The 23,623-nt window shown below is 42.2% G+C and overlaps 2 protein-coding genes across 18 annotated transcripts in view; one reads left to right on the top strand and one right to left on the bottom strand.

Annotated features, from left to right (window-relative positions):
- SMG7 (SMG7 nonsense mediated mRNA decay factor) overlaps positions 1–10,595 on the top strand; it is an 82,844-nt gene extending 72,249 nt beyond the window's left edge. For 7 of the 17 annotated variants that reach the window (XM_063726213.1, XM_054524369.2, XM_063726206.1 and 4 more), the window contains 9 exons: positions 720–864; positions 1,295–1,677; positions 2,327–2,698; positions 3,464–3,613; positions 5,581–5,661; positions 6,137–6,296; positions 7,126–7,296; positions 7,420–7,565; positions 8,153–10,595. In XM_063726213.1, the coding sequence (XP_063582283.1) occupies positions 720–864; positions 1,295–1,677; positions 2,327–2,698; positions 3,464–3,613; positions 5,581–5,661; positions 6,137–6,296; positions 7,126–7,296; positions 7,420–7,565; positions 8,153–8,314 (1,770 nt within the window). In that variant the 3' untranslated portion in view covers positions 8,315–10,595. The remainder of the gene's footprint in view (positions 1–719; positions 865–1,294; positions 1,678–2,326; positions 2,699–3,463; positions 3,614–5,580; positions 5,662–6,136; positions 6,297–7,125; positions 7,297–7,419; positions 7,566–8,152) is intronic. The other 10 variants (XM_063726235.1, XM_063726239.1, XM_054524333.2 and 7 more) reach the window with 3 other exon arrangements.
- A 1,335-nt stretch (positions 10,596–11,930) lies between these two features.
- NCF2 (neutrophil cytosolic factor 2) overlaps positions 11,931–23,623 on the bottom strand; it is a gene marked incomplete at its 5' end in the record, with an annotated part of 37,568 nt that continues 25,875 nt past the window's right edge. The window contains 5 exon segments of the mRNA NM_001134141.1: positions 11,931–12,593; positions 16,448–16,625; positions 22,119–22,230; positions 22,358–22,509; positions 22,929–22,954. Coding sequence (NP_001127613.1) covers positions 12,481–12,593; positions 16,448–16,625; positions 22,119–22,230; positions 22,358–22,509; positions 22,929–22,954 — 581 coding nt within the window. The 3' untranslated portion in view covers positions 11,931–12,480.

Below are 23,623 nucleotides of genomic sequence, written 5' to 3'. Positions count from 1 at the left end.
TCAAATCACCTATAAATGATTAAAGAAAGAAAGAGTCAACATAGCCCCACACTCTGTACCTCGTCCCGGGTTTTCTATAAATGCTACTCATGTTCCCTCATTTTGCTCAACTTTGAGCAGTGCATATGACATCTACTTCTCTCTGGCTCCGTCTATAGGATCTCAGGGCCTGTTCCTTACTGCTGAAAGTATCCTTATTTATTCTGAAGGGTGGTAAATTTGCAGGGTGGAAGGTGGATGCCTGACTGTACACATATGGCTACCCAGATGAAATTAAACTGAGGGCCAAAATAACTCACCTGTGGGTTAATAGTCATTATTAGTTCATAATTCATGTATGTCGTTTAATGAATTAGAGTATAGAGAACCCTGGGCCCCAGAACAAGCAACTTAAAGTCATAGACAAGTTTTTTTCAACTTGTTAGCATCAGGCATCTCATTTGTAAAACAAATGGGCTCTAAGGTCCTTTACATATTTGGATTTTTGTGATCATGGGAAAGCAAAATAATTAGTAAAACTAAGATAGTAAAATTATCTTTTATTGGCTTTTAAATAATTTGCTTTGATTTTCCATTTTTAACTTAGGTGAATTTAAATATCTTCAGCATGTACTTTTTGATCTAATGAGGTTTTAAATACTTTCTTAAGAGTAGGGTCTTCTTTCTAACACATTTGAGTTTCAGTTTATTATAGATAGTTTTGCTTCTATTGGTTACAGGTAAAATCCCAGACAGAACTAAGAAAGACTCCAGTGTCTGAAGCCAGAAAAACACCTGTAACTCAAACCCCAACTCAAGCAAGTAACTCCCAGTTCATCCCCATTCATCACCCTGGAGCCTTCCCTCCTCTTCCCAGCAGGCCAGGTAAATATGTTTTGTAATTTCTTCTACTTAATCTTTTCTGTGCAAGAATTTCTATTCACTCACTGAGAAATGTGTTTTCTGTTGGAGTAATGTTACTAAGCCATAAAAAGTTCTATTTTCCCTAATACTTATAAAATTATTTTTGAACTGTTTCTGTGTAGTGTACATACAAGTGCATGTTTGTTATTATGAAGGAAATCCTATCACTAAATACAGAAGCTACTTACAGAACACTGATTACTTCAGTGGATAGAGGAAAAATATCAATAGTCTATTTTTAGTTCTTCAAATCAAGTTAAAGATTGACAACATGACTAATCTCTTGTGATTTGTTAGAAGACTCCCTCTACGTACCTGTTAAAAAAAATGACTTTTTTGCAATTTTTTGCTGTTTTCTTTAAAACTAAAGCTGTGTTCTTCTGTTTTGAAGGGTTTCCGCCCCCAACATATGTTATCCCCCCTCCTGTGGCATTTTCTATGGGCTCAGGTTACACCTTCCCAGCTGGTGTTTCTGTCCCAGGAACCTTTCTTCAGCCTACAGCTCACTCTCCAGCAGGAAACCAGGTGCAAGCTGGGAAACAGTCCCACATTCCTTACAGCCAGCAACGGCCCTCTGGACCAGGGCCAATGAACCAGGGACCTCAACAATCACAGCCACCTTCCCAGCAACCCCTTACATCTTTACCAGCTCAGCCAACAGCACAGTCTACAAGCCAGTTGCAGGTTCAAGCTCTAACTCAGCAACAACAATCCCCTACAAAAGCTGTGCCGGCTTTGGGGAAAAGCCCGCCTCACCACTCTGGATTCCAGCAGGTAAGTTACAGTTGTGTGTACTATCCAGCTGAATGAAATAAGGGGAAGTGCTGAAAGATTCAATGTTAGGAGTGCTCATTAAACTTTGACATACTTCTTGCTTAGATTTATAGTGATTATGGGAAAACAAAAGTATTGTCTCTACTGTTTATGAAAGTTCAAATGTTTTCCTTACTTTTGTGAAGGATAAAATACTAGATCTTAAGTACCATTCTTGGCTGCTACTAAGTGTCCATTTTATTGAAAATGGATTTTCTGCAAATCATTCTTCTGTAGGAACATAAACTACTAGGGAAATAGAATCACAGTCTTGATGAGGTGCCAAGACAGATGTGACACCAATCTTAAATGTTGTCGTTTGAAGCACAGCACTTGAAGCAGAAGGGGGAAACAGTCTTATGCCAATATATTCATTCATTCATTAAACCTCTTAAATAGTTGAATTAAAAGAAAATATGAGTGTGGTGCCCATAATCTGTTCCCAAAAAGCTCTGAGTATTGAAAAGCCCAAAAGGTAAAGGAAACTGCTGCCTTGCCTAGAGTTTTGTTGGTTGGAAAACACCCCAAGTTCATTCTGTGATTCTTTAGCATTCATTATAAGTAATATTGCATTTTTTCCTCACCTTGATGACAGGCATGTCTTTTTTAGTATCAACAGGCAGATGCCTCCAAACAGCTGTGGAATCCCCCTCAGGTTCAAGGCCCATTAGGGAAAATTATGCCTGTGAAACAGCCCTACTACCTTCAGACCCAAGACCCCATAAAACTGTTTGAGCCGTCATTGCAACCTCCTGTAATGCAGCAGCAGCCTCTAGAAAAAAAAATGAAGCCTTTTCCCATGGAGCCATATAACCATAATCCCTCAGAAGTCAAGGTCCCAGAATTCTACTGGGATTCTTCCTACAGCATGGCTGATAACAGATCTGTGATGGCACAGCAAGCAAATATAGACCGCAGGGGCAAACGGTCACCAGGAGTCTTCCGTCCAGAGCAGGATCCTGTACCCAGGATGCCGTTTGAGGTGTGTGTTCTTTCCTATCACCGGGCAATTTGGAGATAGGTCTGAGGTTGACTATCTTTTGAATATCTCAAATAGATCTTATAAAAAGGCCACTCTTATTCGTTAGTACTATAGAATGCCACTGAGTATTGGTGTAGCTCTTGGTTTCCTCCTCAGAGTTGCACAGTATGTTTTAGTTTGGAAGCTGAAGAGTTCCGTAACTGATTTTGAACTCTGATGGTCTGGCAAAGAAACCATGTACAAAAATCTCTAAAACAGCATGTTAGAGAATTCTGAGACAAAGCACTCCTCTCAGTGGGGCTGAATCATCTAAGTTTAAAAATAGGTTTACTGATATTTAAATAAATTGCTCTCTGAGAGGAACAAAGTTAGCCAGTTATCTTGGACAGTGGAGGTCCCTTTCTTTGCCCTTTTTATTCATGAGAAACAGGTGAATGTTAGTAACTTTTTAAAAGATCTGTTTCTCTGTTAGCACAAGATATGCTAATTATTTTGCTCCATAGCATTGTTTTACTCACTAGCCACATTAACCTTTTGTGTTCTGCTCTGTCAGTATTTTTGCTTTTCTATTGTCTTGAACTTTCTCCATTATTGTCCTTGTGTCGCTTTGCCTTTGCATTTCAGAGCCTTTTTTCTCTTTGCCTAATACCATCTATCTCACTATCCCCTTGACTTTAGTTGTCTTCTTCCACCTGATTATGCTACTATTCCTTTATGCTTTTGTTATCCCTTATTGCTTCTCACTGTGATCCTTTCTGTCACTAGGACCCCAAGAGCTCCCCTCTGCTTCCTCCGGACCTGTTAAAGAGTCTGGCTGCCTTGGAGGAAGAGGAAGAGCTGATTTTTTCTAACCCTCCTGATCTTTACCCGGCTCTGCTGGGGCCTCTCGCCTCTCTTCCTGGACGAAGCCTTTTTGTATGTATTTGACATAATTCTGCTTCTTGCTCTAACCCCCAGCTGCTTCTCTGAGATACTGTAGTACACAGATTAGGTGATTTCTTCTCTTCCTGGGGCTGTCCTTTTCAGAACTGTAAAACGTATTTTCCAATTGCCTAAACCAACCTTAAGATGGTAGTAGGATATAGCAAAACATTTTTGCCTTTATAGTTCTCCCAAATCATAGAGACATACCTTGGTTTTATGTGTTATCCAGAAAGCATTCTGCAGAGCTGGTCACACACACGATGTGATGGTGACAAATTAACTCACTTTGCAGGTGACACTTCCATCTGGACCCAGAAATTTTAAGTGTCACTTAATCTTGCTTAGGAACAGTGAGATTTATTTCTCATATGTAGCCAAAATATGAAAGGAAATATGTTCTTGATTTTTTTTTTGACTGACATTACTGAACAGTATATGGCTCTTTTTTGTTTGGTTAACTAAATGCAGAAAGAGCCCTGATCTAAATTCAAAGTTGGATTCATAAACAGAATGAGTAAAAATGAAGAGGACTGTATTTATAAACTTTGTCAGAGTGTCATAAATGAGTAAATATGAAAATAAATAACTAGAATCACATAAAATAAAATCTGAGAACTCAGCCTGCATTTCAAAGAACATCATTCTATATGCTTGTCAGTGTTCATATTATATTTTACTGTGGGTGGGGAGTATAAAAGATGGAAAGAAAGATGTATGCTATGAGGCTTTTTCCCCTCTCTTTATTACACCTTAATAAAACATAAAAAGATAGTAAATTTTACTTTCTTGCTGTTTCTTTCTCATAAACACAGGGCAAGAACACATCATAAAATTAAAGTACATTAATTTTAGTGTCAAGAGAAATAAAACCTTAACAGCTTTCATGACATTGCTGCCATCCCTGGCACTTGAATTTCCTTTAAGAATGTGCCTGGGTAGTAGCAGTAGGGGCCCCATACCAAGTTATTAAATAATAGCAATAAAAGATCCCCCTGGAGACTTAAATGGTAGTAGTGCCATGACTGAGCGCACAGGGATTGTGGAAGCGCAGCTGCTATACTGTTGCCTCTCTATGTTTGCCTTTCTTGCGGCTTTTATGCTGGAGTGGCTTTAAGGACTGAGGGTAGTGCTTCTGTGTCCACTTGTTTCCTAATCCCTTAGCTCCTGTTCCTGTTCCCTTAGTGTCCCTTTCATTGGAAATGGAGCTGATGGTAGAACAAGTGGGAGTATTTTCAGGGGTTTTTTTTTTTTTCATGTTTAAAAAACAACGATGAATAAAAAAACCTTGACTATAACCCTTCCAATATTTAACATTAACGATACAACATATGTCAAAGTGCTTCTCTTGTCGTAGGTATTTAGTAATGTTTTATTAGCCAGCTATTCAGTGACAGCATTAGAGATTCAGCTTTGTTTCTCCTAATAACTTTGCTAGGGCCAATAAATGTAAGCTTGACTTTTAGCAACTGTTTTACTATATACTGCAAATAGAGCTGCTTAAAAAGCATATTAACAAAGCTGTTTGTCAAATGGATTTGAAAGGCTTTTTAAAAGTCACCAGTGTTAATGTTTTAAAACTTGTGGGGTGGAGAGAAACAGTGTTGGAACAGTTCAGCATTTTGTTTTGAGATTATTTTAAGTGCAACTATTGACAAGGAGATTCCTAAGGTCCATGCCTCATAAACACTCAGAGTGCTGTTTACCAGGGTCTCTGGTCCCTGCCAGAATAGAATCTCTGACTAGGTTTGATCTAAAAGGAGGATTCTATGCACCTGTGGCAACTGGCACTTAGGCGGTATCTTGATATTAACAGATTTGAATTCACATCTTCTGAGCCTCAAATTGTACTCAGTGGGCGAATACAGGCATGCTTTTGCTTTGGTTCCATAGTATGGTAAGATTAATATTAAGAAAATAGAAGGTATAACTTAATTACCTTTTTTTCTGGGACTGTGAAGAAATCCTTATTGGAGAAGCCTTCAGAGCTCATGTCACATTCATCCTCTTTCCTGTCCCTCACCGGATTCTCTCTCAATCAGGTAGGTGAACAATGAAGAATCCTGCTGTGTGCCTTTAGTGTAGACTGATCATTGTCTTTCTCATACTGTTTCAGTATGTCTGTTTTTTCTTTATTTTCCATGTATTAGTGTATTCCAGGTATTTGATTTTATCCCCCTTGTCTCTGATTGGGGCATACTAGTGACTTGTATATCATGAGTTAAAACCCTTTAACTTCTCATTAATATTGAAACCCTTAGGGCTCTCTTTTTGAACTAAATAAATTATTCACATTTTCAACCTGGATAGTTTACACAGAGCAAATTTAAGGGTGAGAGAAAGCAAAGAGGAAAATTAATTTGACTGGAAAATTGAAACAAAAAGAAATAAAAGCCTTCAAAATTTCTCTTCCTAAGAAAAGCTTAAGGTGTACCAAGCATCCATGAACAAGACATTGATTTTTCTCAAATCTCTTTCCTTGGGGTGAGTTTATAACTTCACTGTCATGTCTTTCAGGAAAGATACCCAAATAATAGTATGTTCAATGAGGTATATGGGAAAAACCTGACATCCAGCTCCAAAGCAGAACTCAGTCCCTCAATGGCCCCCCAGGAAACATCTCTGTATTCCCTTTTTGAAGGGACTCCGTGGTCTCCATCACTTCCTGCCAGTTCAGGTATTAACTACTCTTTAAATTATAGACCTTACATGTCCTGTACACTCAGATTGATTAAGGGATAGTGAGATTCTGTAATCATAAATATATCAGTTGTTGGGTTTTTTATTTTTATTTTTTGTTTGTTTGTAACTTCTGAAAGGAAATAGAAAAAAAAAAAAAAGAAGCCAGTTTATGTAATAAATGCTACTGACAAAACTTTTTACATCCTCAGTAGCCAGCAGAGATGTAAGGGAGAAAATAGAGGTTCTATCTTATGGTTCTCAGCTGTTTTTTAGTTTTATTTGTAGGTGTTCATTCTTTGCAGAAAAATTGCACTTTTTTTTTGAGACAGCGTCTTGCTGTGTTGCCCACTGTAGACTCAAACTCCTGGGCTCAAGCAGTCCTTCCATCTCAGCCTCCCAAGTAGCTGGGACTACAGGTGCACACCACTGTGCCCAGCTCTGCACTTTTTAAAATTGAGATTTTTAACTTATAATAGAGTCTGATTTAATAGTAATTCTTAAGGTTAGCAAATTCTTTCTGATACATGAGACCAATAAACATGTATCTGAAATAGCCGTGCGAGAATAGTGCATTCATTCAGTTGACAAAAATTGCCTACTATTTTGTTTTGCTTTTTTAAGGCGAAGAATATGCCTTAGGTATGTGTGGCAGGGCAAATTAGTGCATCTAGCAGATCTCTTTGGAGCCTTTAGTTTCCTGTTCCTTCAAAGCCCTGTGGTTATTGTTAGTAGAATTTTAGTGATTAGATCTACAGGAACCTGTAGTTCTTTGTATGTTTGTGAAACAATGATTTACTATACCCTGTGTTGCTATTATTTAATAGATCATTCAACACCAGCCAGCCAGTCTCCTCATTCCTCTAACCCAAGCAGCCTGCCCAGCTCTCCTCCAACACACAACCATAATTCTGTTCCATTCTCCAATTTTGGACCCATTGGGACTCCAGATAACAGGGATAGGAGGACTGCAGATCGGTGGAAAACTGATAAGCCAGGTGAGATCTACATTTCATTGCCAAGCAAAATTGAAAGAATTTACTCTATCCTTCTCTGGGGTCTGGCAGTTGGCAGTGATAGAACATCTTCTTGAATTTTTCTTATCTCTTTTCATCCCTTAGCCATGGGTGGGTTTGGCATTGATTATCTCTCAGCAACGTCATCCTCTGAGAGCAGTTGGCATCAGGCCAGCACTCCGAGTGGCACCTGGACAGGCCATGGCCCCTCCATGGAGGATTCCTCTGCTGTCCTCATGGAAAGCCTAAAGGTGAGTAGATTTCAGGAACAAGAACCACAAGATTATTACAGCAAAGATGTCTCTGCTTTCATTCACATAAATAGCTAGGCTTACTTCTCAGGCCCTCGGAGTTGACTGATACATAGCACATATATAACAAAGTCCTAGAAACATGGTCTGCCTTACAAGATGCTTGAGTGATAATTTTTAATTTCTGAATTCACTAGTGGTAAAGCAGTATCTTCAGGAGGACAAAAACAAAGGTTTTAGTTTCATTCTAAGGTTAAGAAAATTCTGATTCATTTTGGAATGTTTGATTTAAGCCTTTTCTGACAAAATAAGAGTACCTAATTTTAGAAATGTTTTATTTGCCTGAAAACTTTATAGTAAATGCCCTGTGTGGTACCACATACAGCTGAGTTTCACTAAAAAGACTTGATGTAAAATGTGATTTCACTTCTTCTGGTTTAAAATAGTCTTAATGGAAACTAACTAGCTTTAAGAGTCTTATAATAACTTTTTCTAATAGCTGGATTTTTGTGGGGAGTGAGGTTGGGTTTTGGGGCCGTATATATGCCTTTATATTTGGCTGGGATTGAAAAACAAATCCCTTTCAGACAACTGGGCATTTGACCTCTGCTGACAAGATCTGGACTGTTTTTCAGTCTATCTGGTCCAGTTCCATGATGCATCCTGGACCTTCCGCTCTGGAGCAGCTGTTAATGCAGCAGAAGCAGAAACAGCAACGGGGACAAGGCACCATGAACCCTCCACACTGAGGCCAAAGTGGCAACCTGGGAATGAAGGCTCCATAAACCATGGCATGTTGGGTTTGCAGGACTGGCCCACACAGTCCCCTGCAGGTGGCAGCCCTCTTTTCTGTTTCTCGCTGTCAAGAGGGTGTAAGTATTCCACCAGCCCGCTGAGTGTGCACGAAATGTTCGCAGTGCAACAAAAAGAAAAATCCATCAGGAACTCTCCATCCCCCCGGGGCCTTCTGGAGGGAGAGAGAGAGGAACTGCTGTTTATCTCACTCAGTTACTTGGTATCACCGCCTCTCACCTTCTCCATCGTGCATGTCCCCAGCCACACGGGAAGTGAAAGCTGAGAAGGGAAGGCAGATGGGAGAAGCCAATGGGAACTTCTCAGTCCTTTTTTCCTCTTTGGGGAATAAAATAGGAATCCATTAATGATTGCTTTGCTGACTGAGAATGTAGTTGAAATTATTCTTAAACATCTTTTATTATTATTACTCTCAGTAGTAAAATATCACACTGAATTCTTCCATACACAGGTGTGCTTCTAGTCAGTGTGTAGCAAGGAAAGCCCCGTTCACTGTTCCTGTGAGAGGTTGGTGGTGACAGAATGGGGAACCGACCTCTTCAGCCAGTGGAAATGTTCCATAAGGGAGAGTTCAAGGCCTCTCAGAAGGCTCTGGTAGGCCCTCTTCTGGCCAGGAGACTCCAGCAGGAAATGCCCTTCACTCTGTAGGTGCTCGAGCCCCAATCGAGGATACAGTGTGGGTGGTGGTGCTGGGCTGGACTAGCAGGTGACTGCTGTAGGATTTCAAATTACGTTTTTGATTCCTGTACCTTTTACAGTCACACAGCAAGCAGTCCCACAGAAGGCAGGCTAGTCCATTCACAGCCTGGCACGTTCTAATAGGTAGAAGCTTTCAGTGTGGTTATTTTTTCTTTGGTTGGTTTTTGTGCCCCCATTCTACTTCCCACCCTCCTGCCCCATCTCCATCCCTTCTTTTACCCAATGCTGTATGCTAGTAATTGTTTTTATTCCTAATGTGTGCAACATCACATCTCCCCAAGAAGCAACAGCATGGGGTCCAGCAGTTGGGGCCCAAAAGACAGTCTGAAGAGGAAGGAAGCAGCAGTATCTGCGTAGCCCACAGAGGGCCCAGGCCCCTGCCCAGCTGCAGTCTCCCAGCCTCCACTTTCAGAGTGAAATTCAAGGCAGCGCGGACATGTGCCCATCACGCACAGAAGAAAACATGACGTCGTCCATTTTGGAAGAGACAAAAGAAAGGAAAATAAACTCTTTATTTGATATTTATTAGGAGGAAAGAGGACTGAAAATGTTCTTGTGTAGAAACAGAAGGACAGCATTTCTGTTAGTCATTTCCTGGAAAAATAATATTTTAAGGGGAAATTATGGAAACAATCTAAATGTTCAATTGCTGTGCTAGTGGTAGGGTTTATTTTCTGGGAGGTCTCTCCTTTGTGTGTCTGTGAGTATGTTTGTGTACACACACATGCCCATCTGCTGTCCCAGAGGGGAGGGGTTGTGTGTGTGAGTGTATGGAGTTAGTGTGGAACTTAAGAGCTGGAACACAGCTGTAGAGCAAAGCACATCCAGGAGCCCCGGTTGTCACTGGAGTCTGGGCAACCCCAGCAATGAAAAGGGGTGAGATAATGCTCATTGCTCTTCAGAGAGAGTGGTTGGAGCCCACCCCCCCGCCGCCCCCCCGTATGCTTACATTATTGCTCTTTTAGTTTGACATGGTGTTTGGGTTTTGTTTTGGTTTTTTGAAAGGTCTGAAAAGGTGAAGCCCCCCACCCAATGGCAATATGAAACCTTTTGTGCTTCTCTTCAGCCCCTTCCCTGTGTCCACCTTTCTCTCCTTCCCAAGCCTTTTTCCTACTACCTTTACCCAGTTTGTGTGTTTGAGCTCTGCATTCAGGCAGCTGCAACATTCCAGTGTTTGAACTGTCACTGATTCTTGCGCCCTAGACAAGCTAACCAGGTTTACCATCTCACTCCCAGTAATACCCAGCTCCCATCTAAAGCCCCATTCTGCATGAGAATTTGGTGTTTGGAATGTTTTCTGACTCTTGGGGCGGGATTCCTCGCCTTATCATCCTCACTGTGGAGTAATGAGGAGGGGGAGGAGAATCTTTATCAGAAACTGGTTTTGTGTAGTAAACTTCTTTTGTGGTTTTTTGTTTTGTTTTCTGGGTTTTGTTTTTTGTTTTTGTCTGTCTGTGCAAGACCTGCAGCTGCTGAAAATCAGCTTTGCCTTTAATTAAACCATGTTCTCTCCAACCAGATCTGTGTATCGATTGTTTCTTTTCTATCCTAAAAGATATAAGTATTGAAGAAAATCCAACTTAAAAGGCAAGAATTTCAACTACTCACAGGTCATCCAGGGAAAGGCATAGATGGTCAGAACTTGAATATTTTTCAGGGTTAATTTTGCTTTTAGTAGCATTCCAGACCAATGAATTACAGAAATTATAATTAATTATAATGGAAAGGCATGAGTAATAAGAAATTGATTATCAATCAATCAATCAAAATTATTTAATAAAAGAAGAATGCCTTATGTTAAGGAATTAAGAGCCCATCATTTTTATTCCTATTGTAGCTGTTACTGAGGCAGTTCAGAGAGTTTATCCTTTTGGCCTGTAAAAATTCACTGAATCTGATTAGCAGCAACATTAATTATTCTTCTTAGCTTTGGGGTTTCTTTGAGTTGTGTCCAAAGTTTTCAGTGATTAGCTTGCTGGGTCTTCCAACTGTGTACTGGAAGCCAGTGCTGTAGCTAACCGTAGTGCCTGTGTGCTCACCCTGACCGGCTATCCTTTCACCTGCATGTTGATTCAGTCTGCAGTTCACTTCCTTATTCTGCTTTTCACAGGTGCCTGCACACTTGAAAAATTGTTAGCAAAGCTACACATACGCTACAAGAAGTGGGTAGGGAGAGGAATTAAGGCCAGGCCTTAAGGTCTAATAGTTACAGAATCCTTCACCCAAGTTAATCCTGAAAAATTGGACAATTGGGTTAGCCAAATCCATAGCATTCTGTTACGTATATTAGTATAGTATAGTATATGCAGTCATTTACCATATAACAACGTTTTGGTCAACAATGGACTGCATATACAATGATGCTCCCATAAGATTATAATACATTTTTGCTGACCTTCTCTATGTTTAAATACACTGATACTTACCATTGTGGTATAGTTGCCTGCAGTATTCAACACAGTAACATGCTATACAGGTTTGTAGCCTAGGAGTAGTAGGCTATACCTGGTAACCTAGCTGTGTAGTAGGCTATACCATCTAGTCTTGTGTAAGTGCACTCTAGATGATGTTTGCACAACACATTTCTCAGATCATGTCTCCATTGTGAAGCAGTGCATAACTGTATTACCAAGTGTCAGCTAACAAGATACTACTTACGAACTAGCTTCATGAACACCTCTGCTTTTCATCACTTAAATGTTGGTGATATATATTCAATATTGAGTTCTTAACACATGTTCCTCTCTGAGAATGTACAAAGGTATGTAATTCTATTAATTCTCTGTGGAATTGAGTGTTGTATTCCATGAGAACCTAACTCAGTCTAGGTTCTGTTTAAGCAACAAGACGTAATGAAAAAATAAAACAAGTTTATTTGTATATGCCTTATGGGTAACCTATAAGGTTACTTCAAGCCTTAAGAGTCAATTACAGTAATGGTTCAGAAACAGGAATATTTGTACTTACTCCTTGGGCCTGGACTTGCGTGTCTTGTTTTTGTAAGATAGGTTTTTTTATTGCGGTATGACACAGAAAAGTGCACCAAATGTACAGCTTGATGAATGTTGTTTACAGTGTGAACACAGCTGGCTAGCCAGCACTCAAAGCAAGAAACAGGATCAGCACCTGGAAGACCCTCTCGTGCCCTTTCCAGACACTTCCATCCACTCATCCTCTCCCCTAACTCCTCCATTCACCTGTCCCCATCTCCTCACCCACTGTGCCCCAGGAAATCATCCTGGGTACTCACATCATTATCTAGTAGGTTAAATTTTAACAGGGAATAAATAGTTAACACTTCCAAACTGTAATGTCTCAGTACAGTGTACAGCAGAAGGGTGCTAAATCTTACAAACAAGTAATAGGGCTTCATTTTCTTCAGCTTTGTAGTTTGTGAAACATCCTAGACTTCTCTCCGAGTGCTTTCCAAATCTGTAGTTGCGCATTCTTCAACAAAAACTTTGGGGAAAATGCCCACCTTCCCTTTGCACTCCCCTTCCAGCCATTCTTCATTCACTGATAAAAGGAAAAGTACACATGGATTTCTAAAACGACTGTAGGAAGATTACCCTGTCTGGCTGTTCCACACAGAATTTGTCATCGGTCACCCTTCCCCACCCCTAATTGTGATCAACAGGGAAAAGACAGTATTGCAAAGTGGTTTGAGAGTGAACACAGGGTTTAACCATCTTATTGATCTGTCTTAAACATGATAATGAAGGAGCAAAATGAAGAAGGATAAATTATGTTTTTCAAAAAGTTAACAGATAGAGAAGAAGGGTCAAAGAAATTGAACAACGAATCCTTAAATAGAATTTCCGTCCTTCCCCCACCCCCAACCTTGACAGGGTCTCACTGTCACCCAGGCTGGAGTGCAGTGGCGCAATCTGGGCTTACTGCAACCTCTGCCTCCTGGGCTCAAGTAATCCTCCCACCTCAGACTCCCAAGTAACTGCAACTACAGGCTGTGCCACCATGCTTGGTTAATTTTTGTATTTATTAGAGACAGGATCTCGCCATGTTGCTCAGGCTGGTCTCAAACTCCTGGGCTCAAGTGATCCACCCAACTCAGCCTCCCAAAGTGCTGTGGTGATAGGGGTGAGCCACCGTGCCTGGCCCAATTTTTTAAGAAAGGAGAGAATTTTACCTGCGCTTTATTGGGAATCTTTGTTTTGACTACAGAAAAGGGACATGCCATTGGTTAAATATATTAAAAATGAAAGTTCTTTAGTAAACTTTCTTCTTTTCACTGAACTCCATTAAACAGGTGAGTTGGAGCTAGTGATGGGTTAGTACATGTTTGTAAAATATAAAGATTTTAATAGCTCCTACTCAGAGCCTTTAATAGAGTGCAGGCATTGTACTTAAAAAAATATATTCAGACTTCATAATAACTTGTAGGTATCCATATTTTACTAAGGAAAAGGAGACCCAGAGAGGTGAATAGTTTGTTCAGAGCCATTCTGCCAGTAAAAATCAGACAACTTAGGTATAATCTCCAAAGCCCACCTACCTGACCACACAGCCAGTTCAGAAGTTTGTACATCTAGATCAGACATTAAGGCACTAATGCCTGGATCCTGCCCCCAGAAATTTTGCTTTAATGTGTGGTGTGACTGGGCAGCAGTTTTTTCAAAAGTTCCCTCAGGTAATTCTAACTGCAAATCACTGTCTTGATTCTTTCTACTTACAGGGTAGGTCGTGCACTGGAAGCATTAGAAATGAAAAATCCCAGATCCCACCCCAAACCAGAGTCAGAATCCATTTAGGAAGATCCCCAAGTGATTCACATGCACATTAAAGTTTGAGAAACACTTTGTAGATGAGACCGTCTCATAACTTCAATGCAATTGAACTCCCCTCTGTCCTACCCTGACTGTGCTAAATTCTGCTTTCTGTTGAAGTGCTGCAATATGGGTGCTTCCTCAACTCAGACTCGTACAGATAGGTCATAGTAAGAAGCGCACTGGCTTCTCTCCATATCTACCCAAAAGGTTATTTTAGTGTGTTCTTTCATTTTATTCCTGCTCCCTCTCCCAAACTCCAGACAATTGAGCGGGTTGGTTGATTTAGGCACCTAGAAAGTGGCACTGGGAGGTGTTCAACCCAGTTCTTCCCACTGAGTTACCATTCTCTCTTGTTGGAACACTCTGCTTCTATATTACTACTACTCATATTTTTTTTTGAGACAGAGTCTCACTCTGTTGCCCAGACTAGGGTGCAAAGGTGCAATCTTGACTCACTGCAAGCTCCACATCCCCAGTTCAAGTGATTCTCCTGCCTCAGCCTCCCGAGGAGCTGGGACTACAGGCGCCCGCCACCACGCCTGGCTAATTTTTTTATTTTTAGTAGACATGGGGTTTCACCATGTTGGCCAGGCTGGTCTCAAATCCTGACCCCAAGTGATCCACTCACCTTGGCCTTCCAAAGTGCTGGGGTTACCAGCATGAGCCACCACGCCCAGCCTATACTACTCATATTTTTTATTAATTGCTACACACTTGTTGTATACTCTCTCTACCCCCATTAACTTTTTTTTTAATTTTAATTTTTTGTTTTTGTTTTTTTTTTGAGACTGAGTCTCACTCTGTAACCCAGGCTGGAGTGCAGTGGCACAATCTCAGCTCACTGCAACCTCCTCCTCCTGGGTTCAAGAGATTGTCCTGCCTCAGCCTCCTGAGTAGCTGGGATTACAAGCACCTACCACCATACCCGGCTAATTTTTGTATTTGTAGTAGAGACAGAGTTTCACCATGTTGGCCAGGCTGGTCTTGAACTCCTGACCTCAAGCAATCAGCCCACATTGACCTCCCAAGGTGCTGGGATTACAGGCATAATCCACTGCACCCGGCCTATTTTTATTTTTTTTAAAACAGAGTCTCGCTATGTCACCTAGGCTGGAGTGCAGTGGTGCGATCTCGGCTCACTGCAACCTCCACTCCTGGGTTCAAGCGATTCTCTTGCCTCAGCCTCCCTAGCAGCTGGGACTACAGATGTGCGTCACCACGCCCAGCTAATTTTTACATTTTTAGTAGAGATGGGGTTTCACCATGTTGGCCAGGCTGGTCTTGAACTCCTGGCCTCAAGTGATCCACCACCTCAGCCTCCCAAAGTGCTGGGATTACAGGTGTGAGCCACCACGCCCAGCCTACCCCCATTAACTTTAAAATTTCCCACTCTCTTTGTCTGTTGGATTTTCTGTTATAATTGATAGTAGTTTTTCACTGCTTTGCATTGGTAGTGCACAGACTCAGCGTATGAGCAGGGCTTTTATGATGGGACTTTTTTGTGTCCAGGTAGAGAATTAGGCTGGCAAACCACGAGTTGGAATGGTGCTTCTTAGAGTGTAGGCAGTAGACCAGCATCACCTGGAAACTTGGTAGAAATGCAAGTTGGTGGGCCCTACCCCAGACCTGAATCAGAATCTCTGGAGGGTGGGCCCAGGAATTGATTTAACAAACTCTCCCAGGGATTCTTAGAACTCTCCACTTTTAAGAGGTGGGTCTTGCTGTGTTGCCCAGGCAACAGCCTTGAACTCCTGGCCTCAAGTGATCCTCCTACCTCAGCCTCCCTAGTGGCTAGGATTACAGGCATGCTGTTTCAATTTTTAGTCTGTTCCTTCCGAACAGAATCAAGAAAGTCACCAGAGACACAGGATAGTTCTGAATAGCTGGTTTTTAAGGCAAAATTTACCAACTTTTCTCTTTGAAAAGTACATTAATTCAAAGAACTATGGTTTGCAGAAGGTCATACGGCTTGATGCAAAGGCAAAGTGATTCCAGCCAATTTGTTACCTCTGGGAATGAGAATCCATGGTTTCCAAAGCATACTCCTCTTTAATAAGATGTTTATCGCCGGCCAGGTGCGGTGGCTTATGCCTGTAATCCCAGCACTTTGGGAGGCCGAGGCAGGTGGATCACTTGAGGCCAGGAGTTTGAGACCAGTGTGGTCAACATGGCAAAAACCCGTCTCTACTACATACACAAAAATTAGCTAGGCATGGTGGTGGGCGCCTGTAATCCCAGGCTACTCAGGAGGCTGAGGCAGGAGAATCGCTTGAACCCAGGAGGGGGAGGTTGCAGTGAGCCGAGATTGCGCCACTGCACTCCAGCCTGGGCAACAGGGGGACTCTGTCTCAAAAAAAAAAAAAAAAAAAAACTCAGCTTCTTGTTGCTTTCCTGGCTACTAGAGCAATAGACAGGGAAAGTCTGAGTGCTCAACTTTGCTTCCTCCAGCTAGATGCTAGGAAGGAGGTTGAAAACACTGGCTAAAATTTGGTTTGTAGATTATTGATATTTTCTTCTCTCTGCCATTGACCTTGTTTCTACTAACATGTAAATTTGTTTCTATAATCTTGGAGTAGCACTTACCCTTTGATAGCACCAGGATTATATCCCCTTCCTGAAACTCCAGGTCCTCTGGTTGGGTAGCCTCATAACTGAAGAGTGCCTCCACTTGGCTGCCTTTCTTAAGCTGAGGTTCTGTTGTCTGGTTATTAGCATCAGCTTTTTCACTTTCCTTGGGTTCATCTGGAAAGCCTTGGTCACCCTGAAATAATAAAGGGCCTGTTAATTTTCCCAATTTCCTGCCAAATGAACATTGAACATCACTAAAGGAAACAGCGAAATGTCAAAGTAGAACCTGGGATATAAACTCGTAAAGTTTGTGATCAGCGCCTTGTGTAGAGCTTATATGCTCTTTATGAATACCAGATGGTTGGGTAAATCAGTCCCCAACCTTTTTGGCACCAGGGACCGGTTTCATGGAAGACAGTTTTTAGATGAATGGTGGGTGGTGGGTGGCAGGGGTGGTTTCAAGATAAAATTGTTCCACCTCAGATCGTCAGGCATTAGATTCTCATAAAGAGCGTGCAACGTAGATCCCTCACATGCACAGTTCACGATAGGGTTAACACTCCTATGAGAATCTAATGCTGCTGCTGATCTGACAGGAGGCAGAGCTCAGGTCAGTATACCCGCAGCTCACCTGCTGTGCAGCACTGTGCTGGCCAGTGGCCTGGGGGTTGGGGACCCCTGGGATAAATGAAACCAAAAGGTCTGCAAAATCATATACAGTCTTAAAATATCTTACTGAAACCTTACAATAACCTTGAGACAGGTAGAATGGGCATTATTATTTCTTTACAGATGGGGACAGAGCCCTAAGTCAAAACTGGCTTTCTTAGCATCAACTCTAACAGCAACACTAGGGACCTTGTTAGAAATGCAGACTTTCAACTCCATCCCAAAACTACTAAATCAGAAACTCCCTGAAGGTGAATCCTGCAATCTGTATTTTAAGTCCTCTAGGGAATTCTGATACTTGCTAAAGTTCGAAAACCACTGCACAATGCCATACTTGTTTTATCTGTAATAACATTTCTTATACATCTTAGACTTATGGTCTTAGACTTCTTCCACATTATTGTCACTTTTGCTTCACAAATGAAGGAGAAAGATGCAGTTTCTACAGATGTGAATCATAGAATTTAACAAATCAACATTAGAAATGCTGCTAGGCTTGTATGTACTGAGTGTTATAAGTTCTAGCTTCTTAATGTTGTTTGTTGAACCTTGGTATATTGTCTTTATTGAGAGGCAATACGATGAGGTGGAAATGGCCCTAGAGAGTCCACAGACCAAGGTTTGTATCCCACCTCCACTGCTTACCAGCTCTGTGTCCCTAAGCAAGCAGTGTAACTTCTCAGAACCTCAGTTACCTCACCTGAAATTGAGGCTAGAAGAATTCAATGAGATGACATACAATAATAGTAGTTGACATTTATTGAACACTTACTCTGTGGCAGTACTCTTCTAAATATGTATAAATATTTAGACTTGGTTAATGGTAAATGTTCCTGCATAGAGAAGATGCTTAATAAATGTTAGTTCATTTTATTTTTCTTTCTTTTCTTTTTTTTCTTTTTTTTTTTTTTTTGTATTTTTAGTACAGATGGAGTTTCACCATGTTGGCCAGGCTGGTCTTAAACTCCTGACCTCAGGTGATCTGGCCCATCTCGGCCTCCCAAAGTGCTAGGATTTCAGGCGTAAACCATACCAGGCCTTTTTTTTTTGAGACAGAATCTCGCTCTGTCACCCAGACTGGAGTGCAGTGGTATGATATCAGCTCACTGTAACCTCCGCTTCCTAGGTTCAAGCAATTCTCCTGCCTCAGCCTCCCAAGTAGCTGGGACTACAGGTGCACACCACCACACCCAGCTAATTTTTGTATTTTCAGTAGAGACGGGGTTTCACCATGTTGCCTCAGCCTCCCAAAGTGTTGGGATTACAGGCGTGAGCCACCGCGCCTGGTTTTCTTTCTCCTAGTGAGTGAAAACCTGCCTTGTTGCCTCCAAAAGTAATGGATAGTGATAAAGAACATTCAACAGTGACTCCTGAGCCTGGATTAAATTGCAAAAAGATTGTTGGGAGTTTTAAGAGGGTTGGCTATGTGTAGCCACCAAATAGATTGAAGCTCCTGTCAAAGGAAAAAATTTTAATTAAAAAAAAGTTTAAGTGAAGTAGTTCACATTTAGAGCAGAACTCCTTCTAGGAAGAATCTTTTTAAAAAGATGCTGAAGGGGTTAGTCCAAAGACAGACAGCTGGAAAACCTAGAGTGACCTTTAGGACTTCCAAGAGACCCCTTACACTCACACTCACTCTTATCCCCAGGATCCTGGGGCCTTTTGTCTCAGCCAGAGACACCAGGGAGTCTCATCCCCAGTGGCTGTATTTCCTGAAGGTGATTTTCTGAACGGGGAAGATACCTTAAACAGCTTTATACACTGCCCTTTTCTAGGCTCATTCTCTTTCACTCTTCTTCTCCCACTTTATTTTTTCTTTTCCAGCAAACATTTGTCTCTGATTTGAGTGAGAATCTACCAAAGAACCCCTTGCTTTAAACAGAAGCCTCTGCCCAGCTGTGAGGATGAGGTTTGCAGGAAGGACTCTGCCCCGTACCATGGCTCCGGGCCTGGATGATCCAGAATAGCTTTCCCACTTGCTCATTTCTACCATCTCCAAATCCACTTGTGGGTAGAAAATGGTAGCTCTCCCAAGGATTCATGTATGAACTGTTTCATATGATACTCCCTACACCAGTGTAACTGCAAATGCCACAGCCTAAAAATGCAAAGTCAGAAAAACAGGTGAATAGGAGAGCTGAAACTTCTGAAACAGCCCTAATTAACAGCTTTGGTCAGTGGAGACTGGCCTAATTAATGCTGTATCTGGAGCTCTCTCCAGCCTCAGGACTGGATGGAAGCTGGTTCATCAGGAAGATCTGGCTAGCCTAGCTCAGCCCCTGCCCTGCTTATATACCTCATAACCATTCTTTCAAAGCAAGACCTGACTTTCTTCCCTGCTCACAAGAGCATCCTAGTGTACAAGGCCTTCCATGATATGTTGCCTTTCCAGCCTGTCTCCCACCACTCTCCCCATTGCGTCCAGTAGTAACACTGCGCCCATTTACCCGCTATGCTGACTTTTATGGTGTTCCCTTTCTGTCTGTATAATGCACCCTTTCCTCCTCCATCTCACTAATTTCTTATGTATTGTTTTATGGTGAAGCTTCAAGATGATCTCAGCAGCATTTTCTTCAGGAAGACAACTCCTACCTGTTCCACTTCCCTCCAGCGTTTCTGGGTTAGATAGTATACCATGTGCTTCCATAACACAGTACGTCCATTGGTGAACCCCCGTCAGTTTACACAACATGAGGCTTCACGTGCCCATCTATAGAGCCCTAGGTGCTCAGCAAGTGTTTGTTGAAGAATGTCACTAGCAAACAGCCCAAATGTCCACCAGCAGGTGAATAGATAAACAACATGTAGTATCCATACAATGGAATACATTTAGCAATCAAAAGGATGAGACCAGTGAAACAAAAAGACTATATATACACTGTACAATCCACTTACATGAAATTATGTAAAAGGCAAAAGTATATTTACAGAAAACAGATGGGTGGTTTTCCAGGTCTAGAGTTGGGGGAGGGAATTAATGTCAACAACAAAAAGAAATGGCAATTTTTCCTCTGGAGACCAAGAGACAGAGTTGGAGTGTTACCTTGTTGCTTCTATTAATGCTTCTAGCCTCTAACTTTTCACCTGACTCCTATTGTTCTTACTTGAAAGTCAGACTTCAGGCTAATAAGACCTCAGGCTAATAAGATAACCTGCCCTGGAACCACCAGTACAGCAGAGTAGTTAGGAATAGAGGCAGTCTCTGGAGTCAAAATGTCTGCTTGAGTCTGGCTCCACTACTAACGAGCTATTTAATCTTAGTCAAGTTGCTTGACCTCTCTTTGCCTTGTTTCCTAAATTATAAAATGAGAAAATAATATCTACCTTACAGAGTTATGAAGACTGCAAGAACTAACACACAGAATGCACTTTGCGACTGGGTGTGGTGGCTCACGCCTGTAATCCCAGCATTTTGGGAGGCTGAGGCAAGTGGAGTTGCTGACGAGGTCAGGAGTTCGAGACCAGCCTGGCCAACATAGTGAAACCCTGTCTCTACTAAAAATACAAAAATTAGCCAGGAGTGATAGCGGACGCCTGTAATCCCAGCTACTCGGGAAGCTGAGGCAGAGAATTGCTTGAACCTGGGAGGCGGAGGTTGCAGTGAGCCGAGATCACACCACTGCACTCCAGCCTGGGTGACAGAGCAAGACTCTGTCTCAAAAAAAAAAAAAAAAAAAAAAAGAATGCACCTTGCACAGTATCTGACACATGGGAAGTTCTCAGTAGATACTTGCTGTTAATAGGGTGTTACCCAAATCATCTCTTGGTGAAATAAATGCTATTTTCTATCATCCTCATGTGAAAGTATTCTTCCTCATGTTAACTTGAGAAGGTTGGCCAGGTGCAGTGGCTCACACCTATAGTCCCTACATCTTGGGAGGCTAAGGTGGGAGGATTGCTTGAGCCCAGGAGTTTGAGACCAGCCTGGGAAGTATAGTAAGGCTATATATACTGTAAACAAAAAATTTTTTAAAGTAGCCATGTGTGGTGTGCACATCTGTAGTTCCAGCTACTCAGGAGGCTGAGGTGGGAGGATTGCTTGAGCCCAGGAGGCGGAGGTTGCAGTGAACTGTGATTGTGCCACTGCACTCCAGCCTGGGTGACAGAGCAAGATGAAAGAGAGAGACAGACAGACAGAGCACATGCCAAAGAGAGAGAAAAAGAAAAAAAGAAAAGGAAGGAGAGAAGAAAAGGAAAGAAAGAGAAAGAGAGAAAGAAAGAAAGAGAAAAAGAGAAAGAAAGAAAAAGAAAGAGGAAAAAATGGAAGGAAGGAGAAGAGAGAGAAAGAAGAAAGGAAAAGAAAAAGAAAGGAGGAAGGGAGGGAAGGGAGAGAAGGAAGGAAGGAAGAAAAAGAAAAGAAAATTTAAGAAGATGAAGAATGGGTTGGGTGCAGTAGCTCATGTCTGTAATCCCAAGCACTTTGGGAGGCCGAGGCAGGTGGATCACAAGGTCAGGAGTTCAAAACCAACCTGGCCAAGATGGTGAAACCCCGTCTCTACTAAAAACGCAAAGATTAGCTGGGCACAGTGGCAGGCGCCTGTAATCCCAGCTACTCGGGAGGCTGAGGCAGGAGAATTGCTTGAACCCAGGCGGCAGAGGTTTCAGTGAGCCAAGATCACACCCAGCCTGGGCGACAGAGTGAGACTCCATCTCAAAAAAAAAGGTGAAGAACGGCTATGAGCTGAGCCTTAAGCTATGATATGACTTCATTCCAACCTTGCTTGACAGTAATGGATGGGATGTTTGACACAGTCAGGCAGGGAGCCGATGGAGGGGCAGGAGGCTTTCTGTGAGCTCCTGCCCTGCTGGGCCTGCTGTTCTCTTGTGGGAAACTCTCTCCCTGCTGCAAATGGGGTGAGGATGCAGGTAAAAGGGAGGCAGAGCTGTGACTTATTACACACCATATCCCCAATACCACGCATAGTGCCTAGTACACAGAAGGTGCTTGATAAATGTCAAATTGTTGAGGAAGTGGCTCAGTGGAAATATAACTTTAGATGCCCCTCACTGCACTCACCACTGTGTTCTCACACCACAGAGTCAGGCAGTAGTTTTTCACCTGGCCCCAGGCATCCTTCATGCTGTCTTCTGAAAGGGGCACCAGCTCATTGCTGTCCCGAGGCCGATAGCTGGGTGGGGATAATGAGTAAGAATCCAGTCAAAGAACATCATCACAAAAACCATCCTCCTCTTCCCTCCTCCAGGCCAGAACAACGTTCCCACTGTACCCCTCACAGCTGCCTGCATGGAACTCACCTCAGCTTAGTGTGTTCCAGCCGGAGCTCCAGTTTCTTAGACACCATGTCCCGGACCTGGCTGTAGGAGAGCCCGGGCTGAGTCTCCATGACTACCGTGTACTTGTAGTGCACCTTGAGTGTGTAGGGCATGGGAACACTGAGCTTCACTTCCTGAGTGGGGAGGAAGCAAAGGGAACTCCTGAGTGTCTGAGGCTTTCTCTCAACATCCTGGATCACCGCAGTTTTGTGATTTGGCACAGGGGGTACCCCATGCAGCAGGGGAGAGGCCAATAAGTAACTGGTTTCACAGTAGCCTAAAAGGCCTTCAGAGGTCCTTTAGCCCAACCCTTGCTTGGACACAAATTCCTACTGAGCAAGATCTGGCCCACTAGCTTGGGTAGTAGGAAGTGTGTGCATGATAGTGGAGGAGGCTATTAAGAGGGTCCCTAGCTCATGGACTCTGTAAGGTAGCAACTGGTTCAACCCTTCCATTGGGGCTCGTCCTATAATCCAGACAGACATGTCTGTGGTTGATAGCCCAAGCTATCCCATCTTCTACCACTTGAAACAGTATGAGGGAAAAATGTTACCTTAGGCTCTTCTTTTTGTTTCTGGCCTGAATGGAAAAAGTAGGGAGTAAAACAAAAGAAGATGGTGAATGAACATCCTTGGCCAGCCCCTGCCACACACAGATGAAACCTCTTCAAATAGGGCCCCCAACCTCTTACCCTTTAATTTGTGGGGCAGTTATTAACCTTAGTAAACTGTGGAGAAAATCTCGCCCTGGGGAAGCATGAAGGTCATGAACACATGAACAAATTCAGTCTCTGCTTCTAGGGAGCCTATAGGTAATTATCAAAGGACCAGCATATCCTCACCAACCCACAAGGTTAGCGGGATCCCAAAGGTCAATTAAACCCACAGGATCCAAAGCAATGAAAATCAGAGTGCAAGATGTGCAAGATGAGCCAGAGGCCACAGGAAGACGTATCAGAACCACGGATCCTCACCTTATTCTTTATTTTTGTGTCTGTTTCCTAAAGTTTATTAATTTAATTGATCTAATATATTAATCTAATTAACCAATCTAATATTAATCTAATTTATGTAAGAGTAGCATGCATAAAGATATTTACTATAGGGGGTACATGATCAGAGAAGGCCACTAATCTCAAACTAGCTGATCATTAGAATCACATGGAAAATTTTTTTCTAAAATACAAATTCCCAAGCCCCATTCCTGTCCTAAAAAATCAGAGCCAGTAGCCTAGGACTCTGTATTCAC

This window comes from Pongo abelii, chromosome 1, assembly GCF_028885655.2.
Source record: "Pongo abelii isolate AG06213 chromosome 1, NHGRI_mPonAbe1-v2.0_pri, whole genome shotgun sequence".
Classification (NCBI taxonomy): Eukaryota; Metazoa; Chordata; class Mammalia; order Primates; family Hominidae; genus Pongo; species Pongo abelii.
The sequence above is the reverse complement of the archived record's forward strand: the minus strand, read 5'-3'. Positions and strand labels throughout refer to the sequence as shown.